The sequence below is a fragment of the Miniopterus natalensis genome, chromosome 20 (genome assembly GCF_054644295.1).
Source record: "Miniopterus natalensis isolate mMinNat1 chromosome 20, mMinNat1.hap1, whole genome shotgun sequence".
NCBI classification, from domain to species: domain Eukaryota; kingdom Metazoa; phylum Chordata; class Mammalia; order Chiroptera; family Miniopteridae; genus Miniopterus; species Miniopterus natalensis.
In genome coordinates, this window is record NC_142100.1 from 24,201,227 (window position 1) to 24,215,098 (window position 13,872).

A 13,872-nucleotide genomic window follows, 5' to 3' on the forward strand; every position below is an offset into this window, starting at 1 on the left:
CGCAGGCCTCTCCAGAAAGGTTGTACTGTTCCCACCCTTCCAGCCTGCTCAGCTCCAGGAAACAGCCTGGGAGGCAAGGCCGTCCTAGAAATGTCCCCCTGGGGCTGGATGTGGCCCTGGAGGAATCCGGCTGCCCTACCCCCGCGGCCCCTGCCCCATCTCGCCCTTCTGCCCCCAGGTGTGCCTGCATCGATGTCCGCCACGCACACAAGGCCTCGAGGAAGTGGACCCTGGAGATGGACGTGGCACTCGTGCAGTATATCAACCGGCTATGCCGCCACCTGGCCATCACACCCGCGCGGCTCCATCCCCATGAGGTGTATCTGGACCCCACAGACACCACCGACCCCAGAGTGGCCTGTCTCTTGAGTAGGTGGCCCTGGGAAATGCCTTCCTGGACAGCTCTGTGCTCTGCCCTGTCAGGGAGCCCCTACGATGGTACTAGGAATACATGCAGAAATAATGTGCATAGGAAAAGGACCTTCTCTATAAGTCTACCCCCGGAAAATGACCCATCACATGCTGGCAAATGGCCCCTGGACTTGTTCCTGTGCCTGTCCCCATGTGTACCCCAGGCTGCTGCTGCGCCTGTGCACTCACACTCAGCCAGGTGTCTGGAGCCCTTGCTCTCTCCTGGATACTGTGAAGGGAATTGTGGGCGAGGAATTGTCCCAACGTCTGCCTCTCACAGTTGGACAGGAAACAGATGTTGAGGACAGACAAAAGACAGTGTGCCAGTGTCCCTTACTTCCTGGTTTAGATGTCACACTGGAGGACATCTGCACTGTTGTAACTTCCTATAAGTCGGTAATTATTTCAAAATTAAAAGTTTAAAAATAATATAATACACAGTCCTGGCCTGGCCCAGAGCTGGGCTGAGGGGATCTTGGATTCTTAGGGCCAGGGCCTTCGCTGGCCTGCCTGGGCCTCGCTCTTTGTCTCAGGCAAATTGGGGGGTAAAACCCACTGTGGGGTCCTCCTGGTCCCACTTGAGACACCCCACTCCTGGCGGCCCTCCCCAGGGGCAGGGACCACCTGAATTTGTTCACAAGTGGAGTCTCAGCCTCGCTCTGCTGAGACCCTAGCCTGACTTCCCCCCCGACCCACAGACGTGCCCATCGAGAGCCTGCGCCTGCGCTTCGCCCTGCTCCAGTCCCTGAACACCACACTGGAGACCTTCTTCCTGCCCCTGGTGGAGCTGCGCCAGACGCCCATGTACACCCACAGCATCGCAGCCCTGCTGAAGGAGGCCAAAGGTCAGTGCCTGGGCCCTCAGGGCCAGCCAACAGGCAGTGTCACCCTGCCATTGCCACCCTCCAGGCCGCTTCTCAGGATGATACCCCCACACCCAGCCGTATGCCTGACATGCAGGTCTCCTTTAGAGCAGCTGGTTCACCCAAGAGCAGTTATTTGGTGCTCTGAAAACATGAATATGCTCTGAAAAAAATTAAACTTCCAAACAAGCGTTCAGCTGTTGGAAAGATATCAAGTTAAAGCTCTGACTTACTGTCTGCTTCCCAGAGATGGCCATGAACTGACAGGTGTCTGTCCTTCCAGACTTTTCTACGCACATACAAATAGATACACACACTTTATTGTTTTATTTTTAATCAAAATGGGCATCATACGTTCTGTTCTGCAAGTCCATTCCTATTTCACCACCTGCTTCAGAGACCTCTGCTGGGCACACAGAACCACCTCACCTTGCTGACCACCGTGTTGGTGCCATAGTTTATTTCTTAGCCTTTTCTCTACTGATGGACACTTGGGTAGTTTTATTTTTTGCTGTTTCAGGAAATGCTACAGAAAACCTCTCTGGTGTGCTTGGGTTTGTATTTCTGCCAGTTGGGTGTCTCCTGGGCGTGACAGAGTCCACGGGTTTGTGAGTTAACATTTGGGTAGATCTTGACAAAGTGTCCTCCAGAAAGTCCTAACCACTAAAGCCCCTACCCAGGGACCTAAAGGATCCCAGGAGAAACTAGACACACCCAGAGGGTGCAGCATGGCCTCAGCTGGGCCTTGGGTGACTGGGAAGGAAAGGAAGCAGCCCCACCCAGCCTCTTTCCACATTCCTCCTCTCAGGCCTGATCTTCTATGACACGAAGGTGACTGTCATGAACCGGGTGCTGAATGCCACCGTGCAGAGGACCGCTGACCACGCAGCGCCTGAGATCACTTTGGACCCCCTGGAAATTGTGGGAGGTAAGACTGGCTACACAGACCATAAGTGCAAGTAGCAGCGCTTGAACAATCAAGTGATTTCTCCCACATGAAAGAAGCCTCTAGCAGAAGGGAGTCCAGGGCTGCTGGGACAGTCCTCATTCATCTGGCTGCTCTGTAGCTGTGCTGTAGCGTCCTTGCTTGAAGCTTCCACCTGCAGGGCCCTCGTGGGAGAGCTCTGCACTGGGCAGCAGGAGGGAGGGGACACCTTACCTTACATCTCCCCGTGCCTCAGTCTATGGCCGCAGCTACTGCAGGGGAGGGCGAGAAATGTAAGCTTCATTCCAGTTGGCCATGGACCTGCTAAAATCGAGGTCCTGCCACCAAAGAGAGGGGCCAGGAGACAAAGGGAAGGACAGGAGGGGTTGACACTTAGAGAACTGGGGAGGTAGCTCCACAAGGGCACCACACGGAAAGATGTGAAGAGGTTCCCAGAGCAGAGAGAAGGCAGAGGCTGGACGAGGGGGCAGGGCGAGGGCCAAGAAGCAAGCTGTCCTGTGGGGAAAGAGCCCAGCATGGCCATGGGGAGGGGGCAGGGGTTCTCAGTTCCTCTCTCTCTTTCCAGGGGAGATCAGAGCCTCTGAAAACTCCTACTTCTGCCAAGCCGCCAGGCAGCTGGCCTCAGTGCCATCGTCTCAGCTTTGTGTCAAACTGGCTAGTGGCGGCGACCCCACCTATGCCTTCAACATCCGCTTCACTGGGGAGGAGGTCCACGGTACCAGTAAGTGGCAGCCCCCACCAGCCCCCCAGCCAGCCAGGTGACAGTAGGGGCCGTGTTTGGAGTGCAACATTTTTAGCCTAAACTGCCCAGGATTTCCCCCATCTGCAAGAGTCAAAGTCACATCCTCACCACCTGCTCTGCAGAAGCCAGGACCATCCCAACCAGCCTCTCCAAGTCCAGCCCCCACGGACTTGCTGGCCCCAGGCAGGAACTGTGTCTGCTACTGGTCTGGGACCTCAGCCCAGGGCTACCCAGGCTAGGGGACTGCGCCTCTGCTCAGTGCCAGGTGCTTTTGCTGCTAAGTGGACCTGGACAGGACGTCCTCCATGCAGACTGGCCTTCTGCCCCAGGGGGTTGGTTGGGCAAAACACTTGTAAGTGCCCCACGAGAGGCAGGGCATCAGGAGCCCTTGATGGAAGTGGGACCCTCTGTCATTTTGCTCTGTAAGGACAAGGAAAAGCTGCCCAGAAAATGTTCCCTCGTGGCCCTTTTGGTCATTTTTAGCCTCAGTCAGGAAATGTCTTCCACTTTGGATGGGAGAAGAAACCCAGCTGTGTGCCAGGGCGCACGAGGAAGGAAAGGCTGAGGGGCAGCTGTCTCCCTCCCACTCTGGTCCTGGGAGCACATCCCAGCAGTGGTGTCCCAGCTAGCACTGAGGCATCCTGTGTCGGGCCCTGCCCACCACCCTACACTCCTCAGAGCACCAGAACTGCACAGGATGCCAGCATTGTCCCACTTTGCAGATGGGTAACCTGGGCTACCTCAAAGTTAGGTAGCTTCCCCACTGTCAGGCAGCTACCGGGGGTGCAAGCCCAAGTTCGTCCAATTCCAAAGCCCCACCCTTGACCTTGGTGGCTTCAGCGGGCAAATCTCCTGCCTCCTCATGGAAGCTGAGTAAGGACCAGGCCCTGACATCTGTCCCCAGCAGGTCCTCCCCATGCCTCTGACCAAGTGTGCACAGTTGTCCCCAGAGCTTCCTGACCTTAGGGCACCGACCGGGACACACAGGGGAGAGGAGGCCACAGAGAGGAGTTTTGCAAGAAAACCACAGGCACCTTTGGAGTGGCCGCCGTGGGAAGTTGATCACTGCCCACTGTCCTTTGCACATGTTCACATGTCGTCCATTCACTTATGTGTTTACTGAACAAACCCTGAGCACCTGGGCCTGGCGGGAACAGTACAGAGTGAAACAGGCGCCATGCTCTTGGCTCAGGAGACAGATGTGCAGCAAACAAGCCCACAGATCAGTAAACTTGCAGCTGCACGAACTACCCACGTGGGGGTCTGCATTTGATTTCTAAACTAGCCTGCGAAGTTGGTACATTATCCCACCTGATAAGACTGAGGGACTGAGGCTGGCTCGGGGAGCAAAGTGATTCCCGGGGCTGCCCAGCTAGTAAGTGACGGCAGGATTTGACCCTAGCATTCCTGGCTCACAGGCAGGTTTTATTTCCACTCCACCATAGCTTCGGTCAGGCCGGCCCATGAGTTGTGTTCCAGGCACAGACAGGGCATGTCGGGCCGGGGACACTGGTGGAGTCCCAGCGCTCATAGAGCTCCATCTGTCTGCAGGTGGCTCCTTCCGCCACTTCCTGTGGCAGGTATGTAAAGAGCTGCAGAGCTGCTCACTGTCGCTCCTCCTGCTGTGCCCCAGCTCAGCCGTCAACAAGAACAAGGTGAGGCGCCAGAGAGGCAGTGGCTCGAGGGTGTGCCCTTGCCAGCTCTGTGCCCTTTCACAGGCCTTCCTAGTATGGGCAGGGCCCACCCTTGCTGCCTGGCTGGGCAGCTCTTGGACACATGTTCCCAGGCTCACGTCAGTCACCACATCTCTGCCTCTACGTGCAGGGCAAGTACATCCTGACCCCCAGCCCCATCACCTATGGGGAGGAGCAGCTGCTGCACTTCCTGGGGCAGCTGCTGGGAATTGCCATTCGAGCAGATGTCCCTCTGCCCCTGGACCTCCTGCCCTCCTTCTGGAAGACGCTGGTGGGGGAGCCCCTGGACCCTGACCAAGACCTACAGGAAGCAGACATACTCACCTACAACTATGTCAAGAAATTTGAGAGTGTAAGTGAAAAGCACATTGATCCTAGGGGACAGCAGGGCCCTGGAGCAGCGCCCTGGGATTCTCCCTTATTGCCGCCACCATGACCCCAACTAAAGACTGGTGGGAACTCTGAGAGAACATTAGGACTGTGAGCCATCTCTGTCAGCAAGCCTCTGGGTCTCTCCCTGATGACAGCAGCCGACTGGAGGTGACCTGACCAACTCTGCTAGGCCTCCCAGGGACACAGGAGTGAAGGGTTCCTGGCAACTGAATGAGCAGAGGTCTTGGGGTAGGAAATGATACAAGCAGACCCAGTTTCAGGGCCTTGTCTAGAGCACAGATCAGTTCTGGAGACCTCCTGAGACTGGAGGGAAGGCAGAGGGAATGGAGCTCTGTGTCCCTCCCTTCGTGCAATGGGACACAGCAATGTCTTTCCATCTCTCTCCACACAGACAAGCCCCCCTGGAGGGGATGTGGTTGGTGCCCGGGCTCTGGCTGAGCCTGTGGGAGCCACTCAGGTCTGTCTGTGGGTTCAGCATCATGAGGCCTGCCTGCCATGGGCCAGGCTCTGGGCTCACGTCCCTTCCTCAGGAAGCTCCCGGGCTGCTAGAGGGCTGTCCTCAGACATCCTCACCACAGGCCAGGAGGGAAGTGAGACTCAGAGAGGGGAGCTGGCTGGAGCGGAGGCACCAGCAGAGCCCAGGTCTGTGCAGCTGAAAGCCTGTGCTTTGGGGCATCATGCACTCTCCTCAGGTTAAAACGCCGGGCCGTGGCCGGTGATCGAGCCCCTCCCCTTGAGGCCAATGGCCTTTGCTCGCAGGGGAGCTGGATTTGTGTCTGAGGCTGCCCTACGGGGACCTCAGTGAAGAGGGTTGTCAGCCGATTCCTCCTCCACTGGCACAAACCTGATGGGCCCTCTGAGGAGCCTCTTTGCCAGGCTCTCTGTAGTCATCCCCTCCGCTACCACTTGGGGGCAGACTGCTCAAGGGAGCAGTGACACCCAGATACTGCTTAGCAGTTGGCTTCTCGTCAGAAACAGGGATGATGGTTGTCCAATGGTTGTCCAACGGGTCAAAGGAGGGTGTCCCCATGGGCTGGGGATTTGTGAACACCCCCAGCACTGCTCTGAGAAGTCCTCCCGGACTGCGGGTGGCAGCCTGGACCTGGGGCAGGCAGGTGATGGAGGTGTCCAGCAGATAGCCCAGCAAGGCTTGTGTCTGAAAGGGGTGGGCACGGCCGCCATGGTGCTAGAACACCAGGAATACCAGGACTGCACCCGGGGCCAGGGAGGGGAGCGCACGGACCAGGAAGGAACGCGCTCAGCTCTGTCGGTGCAGCCTGCACCGTGGGGGGAGGCTGCTGCACAGGACACGTATGTGCTCAGACCCTAACTCGCACCTTCACTGTCCCAGGGCTGCAGGTTTCTCCTCCTCTGGGTCAGATCCTGTCATCTCAGTAGCCCAGCGTGCACATCACTGTCTTTTGAAACCAAATGGTATCGTCCACAGATGGAACTGAGTCAGGGCTCTGCTGGCAAGGAGCAGAAAGCCCAGCTCAAACCAGCTTAGGAAAAAAATGTTTTAATGACTTGCTCTTAAAAGTAAATGTACACATATAGACTTGACTTCAAGCAGGGCTGAATCCAGGTGCTCAAATGGTATCATCAGTAACTGTCTCAACCTGGCCCCAGCGGGACGAGGTGAACCATCTCACAGTCATGTCCACACCAGCGAAAGAGGCTGCTGCTTCCAAACAGCAATGGGACCAGCCTGAGTTGGGGTCTCACATGCCCAGCCCTGAACTGATGGCAGGCTCTGGTTGGCCAGGCCCATGCCATGTGCCCATTCATGATGGCCAAGGGTAGCCCCCACCCAAGCTGTGCCTGGTGTTTGCCCATCTGGAGATGGGGGTTCCTGTCTTCCTGGGGGCCTTGGGAGTGGGATCAGCAGCCAGCCTCACCTGCCTCTGTCTCCAGATCAACGACGAGACTGAGCTGGAGGCCCTGTGCGCCGAGATCGCCTCGCAGCACTTGCCCACTGAGAGCCCCGACAGTCCCAACAAGCCCTGCTGCCGGTTCACCTACCTGACCATGACGGGCGAGGAGGTGGAGCTGTGCAGCCGCGGCCGGCATATCCCTGTGGCGTGAGTGTGCACACGGGGCCGGGCTGACCGAGCTGGCTGGCCAGGGGCTAACAGTGGCACCTGGGCATGGGCAGCAGCACAAGGGCTTGGGTCAGGTGTCAGGCAGCTCACCAGTTGGGGGGAGATGAGGCGGGAAAGATGGTGGCCTGTCTTCAGCAGACGGGTGTTTATATTAAGACCAGCTCTGAGGTGGGTGACACCAGAGGCTGGAGAGGAAGAGTTCATTGAACTGCCAGGGCTGGGAATCTGGGTCACTGGGCCCTAGCAGCCACCTCCTGAGCTGCCACAGCCTCCCCCTCACCTGTGCCCCGGCCCCTGCAGGTGGGAGAACAAGGACGTCTACGCGGCTGCCATCCGGAGCCTGCGGCTACGTGAGCTGCAGAACGAAGAGTGCGCTGCGGCCGTGAGGGCGGGCCTGGGCTCCATCATCCCCCTGCAGCTGCTCACGACGCTCAGCCCGCTGGAGATGGAGCTGCGGACCTGCGGCCTCCCGTACATCAACCTCGAGTTCCTGAAGGTCAGTGACCTGTCCCAGTGCTTCCTGTGCCCCAGTACTGTCCTCCTCGCATGTGGGAGGGCTGTGCTCATCCCCATCTCACAGCTGCTGGGTCCAGTGCCCAGGCCAGTCACACAGACAAGCACTGGTACAGCTACCTCTGCAGTCACTGTCATCACAGTGATCTCCCTGTGTCCTGCGGCCATCACTTCCCTGCTGCACTTTGTCCTGGGATTGAACCTGCCCTGAGGAGGCCCTGGGTTAGCAGAGGCCCAGGCCCACTCACGTCTGGGCCCATCTTCCCCAGGCCCACACCATGTACCAGGTGGGGCTGATGGAGACGGACCAGCACATCGAGTTCTTCTGGGGGGCACTGGAGATGTTCGCCCAGGAGGAGCTGTGCAAGTTCATCAAGTTTGCCTGCAACCAGGAGCGCATCCCGTTTACCTGCCCCTGCAAAGATGGGGGCCCTGACACAGCCCATGTGCCCCCGTACCCCATGAAGATCGCCCCTCCAGATGGCACAGCAGGTACTCCCTCCCCCGGTCACATTCCAAGTGGGGACACAGGCCCTTCTCTGTTTGGAGCCAGGCCCCGCGTGAGGGAACAGTGGACCAGGGACCCTGGACACTAAAGCTCAGATATAAGCGAAGGAAAGGCGGGGCCCTGTGCCTTCCAAACCTGACCTCACCAAGTGGCCATATGGGTCCAATGTTGATATATCTTCCAATATTTTTAAAAGCTGAAAATCCAGAAATGTTTTAATCTTTCAATTTTTAAATGCAGAAAAATAATTTATTTTTTTAAATATATCTTTATTGATTTCAGAGAGAGGAAAAGAGAGGGAGAGAGAGAGATAGAAACATCAATGATGAGATTCATTGATCGGCTGCCTCCTGCACGCCCCCGACTGGGGATCGAGCCCGCAACCTGGGCATGTGCCCTGACTGGGAATCAAACCCTGATCGCCTGGATCCTAGGCTGATGCTCAACCGCTGAGCCACACCCGGCCAGGCCAGAAAAATAATTTAATTAAAAAATCAAAACAAAACCCTTTGCTGGTCAAACAAAACTGCAACCAGATTCCCTCGGGTCAGCAGCTTGGTGCCTGTGCTGGACAGCAGTTGTGTGCCTGCCCTTTTCTCCCCCAGAATCTTCTCCCGCCCCATGTGAGTGGCCAGCCAGGCCTCCCTGGGATCCCAGCCCAGCTGCAGGCCCAGCCCTCTAACACTGGCCCCCGTGTTTTTCCGGTAGGTTCCCCAGACTCTCGCTACATCCGCGTGGAGACCTGCATGTTCATGATCAAGCTTCCGCAGTACTCCTCTCTGGAAATCATGCTGGAGAAACTCCGCTGTGCCATTCACTACCGTGAAGACCCCCTAAGTGGCTGAAGGGGGGAGCTCCAGAGTTAGGCTGTCACCGAGGCACCACTCTGCCGGCTTGGCAAGCCTGCCACCGCGGGCACATCCCTCCAGGGCCGTGCGTGAGGAGTTGGCAACATTTTGCTTCTCTGAACTTTTGTCCACATTCCAGGGCCTCCTGGAAGACTTAACCTTTTGTATTTGTACGTTTTGTGATGGGTTGGTTCTTTTGCTACCTGTTTATGGTATGTTTGTAGGGTAGTTTAGTTCCCAGACAGTTTGTGTCTCATTTGATCTTCCTGGACGTTGTCCTTCGTGGCCACCAGATTCTGATGCCGAGGCCCCAGATGGTTCCACATCACAGAACTACCCAGGAGGAAGCTGGCGCTCAGAGTCCTGTTCCTTCCGCAGAGCACATCCACCAACAAGCCTGCGGCCAGGCCTGCCTATCCTGCCCGGAGCTGGAGTTTCTCCTGGATGCGGCTCCTGCAGGCCTTCTTCCATCTTGACATGGTTGGGCCAGTTACCCAAACATGGGAGGTTGTGTGTTAATCTTCCAGCTTTAGAGCCTTGTCAGTGGTCTGGGTTTTCTGAGGAAATGCCCACAGTGGTCCCTCATCCCTTCCCACCCAGAAACACTGCTCTCCGTCAGTTCTGGGGCCCTGGTCTGAGTTTCCCCAAGTGCTCCTTGGGAGCAGGTGACCAAAGGGTACATTCCCAACATTGGTGCGTCCAGCTCTAGTAGTTGAGAGGACACCAGGACTCAGAGGGACAATGCTTGAGATGGATGGATTAGGAAAGCACATGATTTAAGCCGACCCCACTCTTGTGCTCCGAGCAGCCCTTCCTCACTGCAGGGTCTGATGTGAGGACCTGAGGAAAGGGCCCACACCCATTTAAAAAGAGCTGTCCGAGGTGCTCTGCTCAATTCGGGGTCTACTTCAGTGACTGAGACCTTCAAGTCCAGATGGAGACACAAGGGGGTCTTTCTGCCCCCTGGCTGGGCCCCCCCCAGCACCCCCCTCACCGCCCAACGTGTGTGCCAGGGCTGGGCTGCCCCAGCTCACCCACTGCCCCAGTGCATTTGTGCCCCAAATAGGTCTTTGTCCAGTGGTACTTTGTTTGAGAGCCGCATACGCCATCTTGTTGGACACTGTCATTTGGGCCTTGCCAGTTCTCAGAATCCCATCACTGTATTTATTGTATAATAGTGTGAATATTGGAAGCTCCGAGTGAGTGCTGAGGGGGCTTTGGAGTGAGTGCTGGCGAGGGGACGTGCGCCTCCAGTCTCCTGCGGCCGAGCCATTTGGGAAGATACGTGGATTTTTGAGCCGTTAGGATCTATCTCCTCCCCATGACTCCCAGGAACTGCATTCAGGACCATGGTAGGACAACTCCCCGACCCAAGGGAAGGATAACCTGGATTCACCGTCTGGTCGCATCACTTACATTTGATGTAGGATCAGTGTCTGGAGGTGAGTGCCTGCCATTTCCCTGCTTGGAGAAGGTGCTTGGCCACTGCCTCATGGGGCCACAGCCCCCTAGACTGGAGGTCACAGCAGGATGTAGTCCCAACAAGGATCCTCTCTTGTTTCATTTCTGCATAATGAAAGAGCCTTTGGATTTATTAGAAGTGGTTTTTCCTCCTGTATTTTTAAATTCTTGTTCCCCTCCAATCCTTCCCATCCCTTGGATGAACTCAGAATTCTGTCAGCTACCTCCCCACGAGGGGTTTGGGAAGCTTCTGTTGGCCCATCACTTGATTAGATGACAGCTGTGAGTAAGTTATCTGCTGCTAACATGACTGCTTCTCCCAGAGAGCACATTGAGGTCCAGACAGATCTAATCCTTGGCCCTAAAACACGTGTGCTGTAAAGTTACTTGATGTATATTTATTATAATTATTTATGGTTGCATTTAACAAACTTTTCATTCAATCCAATGCTATTTACACCAATGCTGTGTAAAGGAAGCTCCCTACAGGAAAAAAGTCTCACCAATAAATAACCTTCATCTAATTTTGATTTACCCTAACAATTGTGTGATCTACTGTTTTAAAAAAATTTTTTCAGTTACAGTTGACATTCAGTATTGTATGAGTTTTGGGTTTACAACATAGTGATGAGACATTTCCATAACTGGTGACGTGATCACACTGATGAGTTTAGTACCCACCCGACTCTAGTTACTACGTTACTGACCGTATGCCCTGTACTGTGTTTTACATCCCTGACTTTCTATAACTGGCAGTTTGTACATCCTGATCCCTCCCCCTTTTCACTCATCCCCCCAACTGCCCTCCCGTCTGACAACCATCAGTTTGTTCTCCAAATTTGGGTTTTTGTTTCTTCGTTAGGTCCGTCCATGTTGTCACAAATGGCAATATGTCATTTTTTAGGGCTGAGTAATATTCTGTTGTACATTTATACATCTCCTTTATCCATTTTTCTGCCGATAATTAGGCTGCTTCCATGTCTTGGCTAATGTACATAAGGCAGCAATGAAGATGAGGGTGCCTCTCTTTTCGAGTTAGTGTTTTAGATTTCTTCTGGTAAATCCCTGGACATGGGCCTGCAGGGTCCTATGGCAGTTCTATTTTCAATTTTTTGAGGAACCTCCATACTGTTTTCCATGGTGTCTCCAATTTGCAATCCCACCACCAGTTCCCGAGGGTTCCCTTTCCTCCGCATTCTTGCCACCACTTGTCGCTTTATTGGTGGTGGTGATTCTGGCAGATGTGATGTATCTCACCGTGGTTCTAATTTGCATCTCTCTGATGGTTAGTGATGTTGAGCATCTTTCCATGTGTCTATTGGCCAGCTGTACAGCCTTTAGAGAAATGTCTGTTCAGGTCCTCTGCCCATTTCTTAATCAGATTGGTGTTCTAGTGTTAAGTTGTATGAGTTCTTACGTATTTTGGAAATTATCCCCTTACCAGATATATCACTGGCAAGTATCCTCTGCCATTCAGTAGGTTGTCTTTTGGTTTTGTAGCTTGTCTCCGTTGATGTAGTCCTATTTTTTTTCTTGTTTCCCTTGCCCAAGGAAACGTATCAAAAAAATGTTATTAAGAGCAATGTCAAAGAGTTCACTGCCTTTGCTTTCTTTTAGAAGTTTTATGGTTTTGGATATTACATTTAATCCATTTTGAGTTTATTATATATACAGGATGGGGCAAAAGTAGGTTTACAGTCATGAGAACACGCATTTATTCTTGTATTATTATTGTATTAATTTCCATATGAACAACTATAAATCTACTTTTGCCATACCCCGTAGTGTTAGGTAGTCATTTCATTTTTCTGCATGTATCTCTCCAGTTTCCTGATACCATGTGTTTCTGTGTATCAGGTTGATCTGCTACATTGCCCAGTCTTGGCAGAGTAGCCCGACGGGGACAGTTGCAGTCTCCGAGCTGAGTGCTCCAGGGGTGGACTGTGTGCCCTCCTGTTATAGCTGAGCTCTGATTGCTGTTGGCACATCAGTGGGTGGGATTGACCCTCAGGCTGATTGGCCGTGAGGACTGACCATTACTATAGAGGATGAGCTCTTGTAGAGGGGCTGATCTCACAGAGCAGGAGTCACTTTTGTGGGGCTCTGGTGCCAGCCGCCAGGTCTACCCTTTGGGTGTGTCATTTGTGGAGCTGGTTGGGCGATGCGCTGGTGTGGTCTGAAGCTGGCCACTAGGTATATTGGTTCTGGAGCCTCAGGATGGGCTCCAGTGCAGGACAAGGTCAGCTGCAGCTTGTGCCCAGCATGGGGCACCCTGGTAGGAGCTACAATGTGATCTGCAGTTGCTTGCCACTGTGATAGGCTTGGAAGGGCTTGGTACTCTTTGATGGACATCAGTTTCGCCTTAGTATTGGAGCAAAAGTAGCCCTAGGCTAATCCCTGCACAGGCCCTAGCTAGTAAAGCTTAAAAGTCTGATTTAAAAAAAAAAAAAAAAAAGGTCTGATCTAGAAGGATCAAACTGTTCCCAAGTATGAAAACAAAGTTCAAGAATATTTATAGGAATTCAAAAATACCAGCAACCAAGTAGGTAAAATTCAGAATGTCTGGCATCCAACCAAAAACCACCAGGCATGCAAGAAAGCAATAAAACAGGACCCAGGAAAATCAGTTGAAACTGACCCAGAAACTACACAAATGAGTGTTCTATAGTTTTAAAAAGCTCAGGGGAAAAAAGAAAAACACTGGATATATTAGGTAGAGATAGGAAAAAAATGGAGAAACAGGAAAATAATCTGAAGAAATAATGGCTGAAGTATTTTCCAAATTTGGCTGAAAACTATGAACTCAAAGATGCAAGACGCTTAATGAACCTGAAGTACAAGAAACCAATAGACGGGCGATGAAGACTGCAGAACACTGTGAACGTACTTTATAGTCTACCTTTGTCCAGCTGCTTTCTTTTAGTAAAACTCAGGCCTGGATTTGAGTCCTAGCTCTGCCATGAATTAACTACACAGCCTTTGCTAGCTAGTCACTCCTTTCCACCTATGAAATGGACCAGTTCTTCCCACTCTTCCTACCCCCACTACGTTGTTGGCAAAAAAACAAATGAGCTCAAAATAACCTAAGGTGCTAGATGGTCCTGTGCAAACTGTGAGGTGCTGAGGGGTCATGGATAATTCTGCTAAGGCTCAACTACTCTCAGGATTCAGGCTTTTGATGAATCTGCCTTTCTCTACTCAGAGAAAGCCCTCCCCCACCCAACATCATCACCAGAGCTGCAGCAACCTGTCAGTTTCCAATATAAGAAGGAGCTCACACTGTATCTGCTAGGCTTCCAGGAAGCACAGAGAAAGCCTGGTCCTGCGCACCTTCCCCCATGCCTCCCCGAGGTCTCCCAAGTGCACAGGAGAAGGGACCACAAGACTCAGG

The 13,872-nt window shown here is 53.5% G+C and overlaps 1 protein-coding gene across 2 annotated transcripts in view; it reads left to right on the top strand.

Annotated features, from left to right (window-relative positions):
• Positions 1 to 11,539, top strand: part of HECTD4 (HECT domain E3 ubiquitin protein ligase 4) — a 122,380-nt gene extending 110,841 nt beyond the window's left edge. The window contains exons 67-76 of one of the 2 annotated variants that reach the window (XM_087828682.1): positions 179 to 369; positions 1,110 to 1,256; positions 2,083 to 2,202; positions 2,786 to 2,941; positions 4,514 to 4,617; positions 4,787 to 5,008; positions 6,964 to 7,130; positions 7,452 to 7,647; positions 7,934 to 8,156; positions 8,881 to 11,539. In XM_087828682.1, the coding sequence (XP_087684808.1) occupies positions 179 to 369; positions 1,110 to 1,256; positions 2,083 to 2,202; positions 2,786 to 2,941; positions 4,514 to 4,617; positions 4,787 to 5,008; positions 6,964 to 7,130; positions 7,452 to 7,647; positions 7,934 to 8,156; positions 8,881 to 9,017 (1,663 nt within the window). In that variant the 3' untranslated portion in view covers positions 9,018 to 11,539. The remainder of the gene's footprint in view (positions 1 to 178; positions 370 to 1,109; positions 1,257 to 2,082; positions 2,203 to 2,785; positions 2,942 to 4,513; positions 4,618 to 4,786; positions 5,009 to 6,963; positions 7,131 to 7,451; positions 7,648 to 7,933; positions 8,157 to 8,880) is intronic. The other variant, XM_087828683.1, reaches the window with a different exon arrangement.
• The last annotated feature ends 2,333 nt before the right edge of the window (positions 11,540 to 13,872 follow it).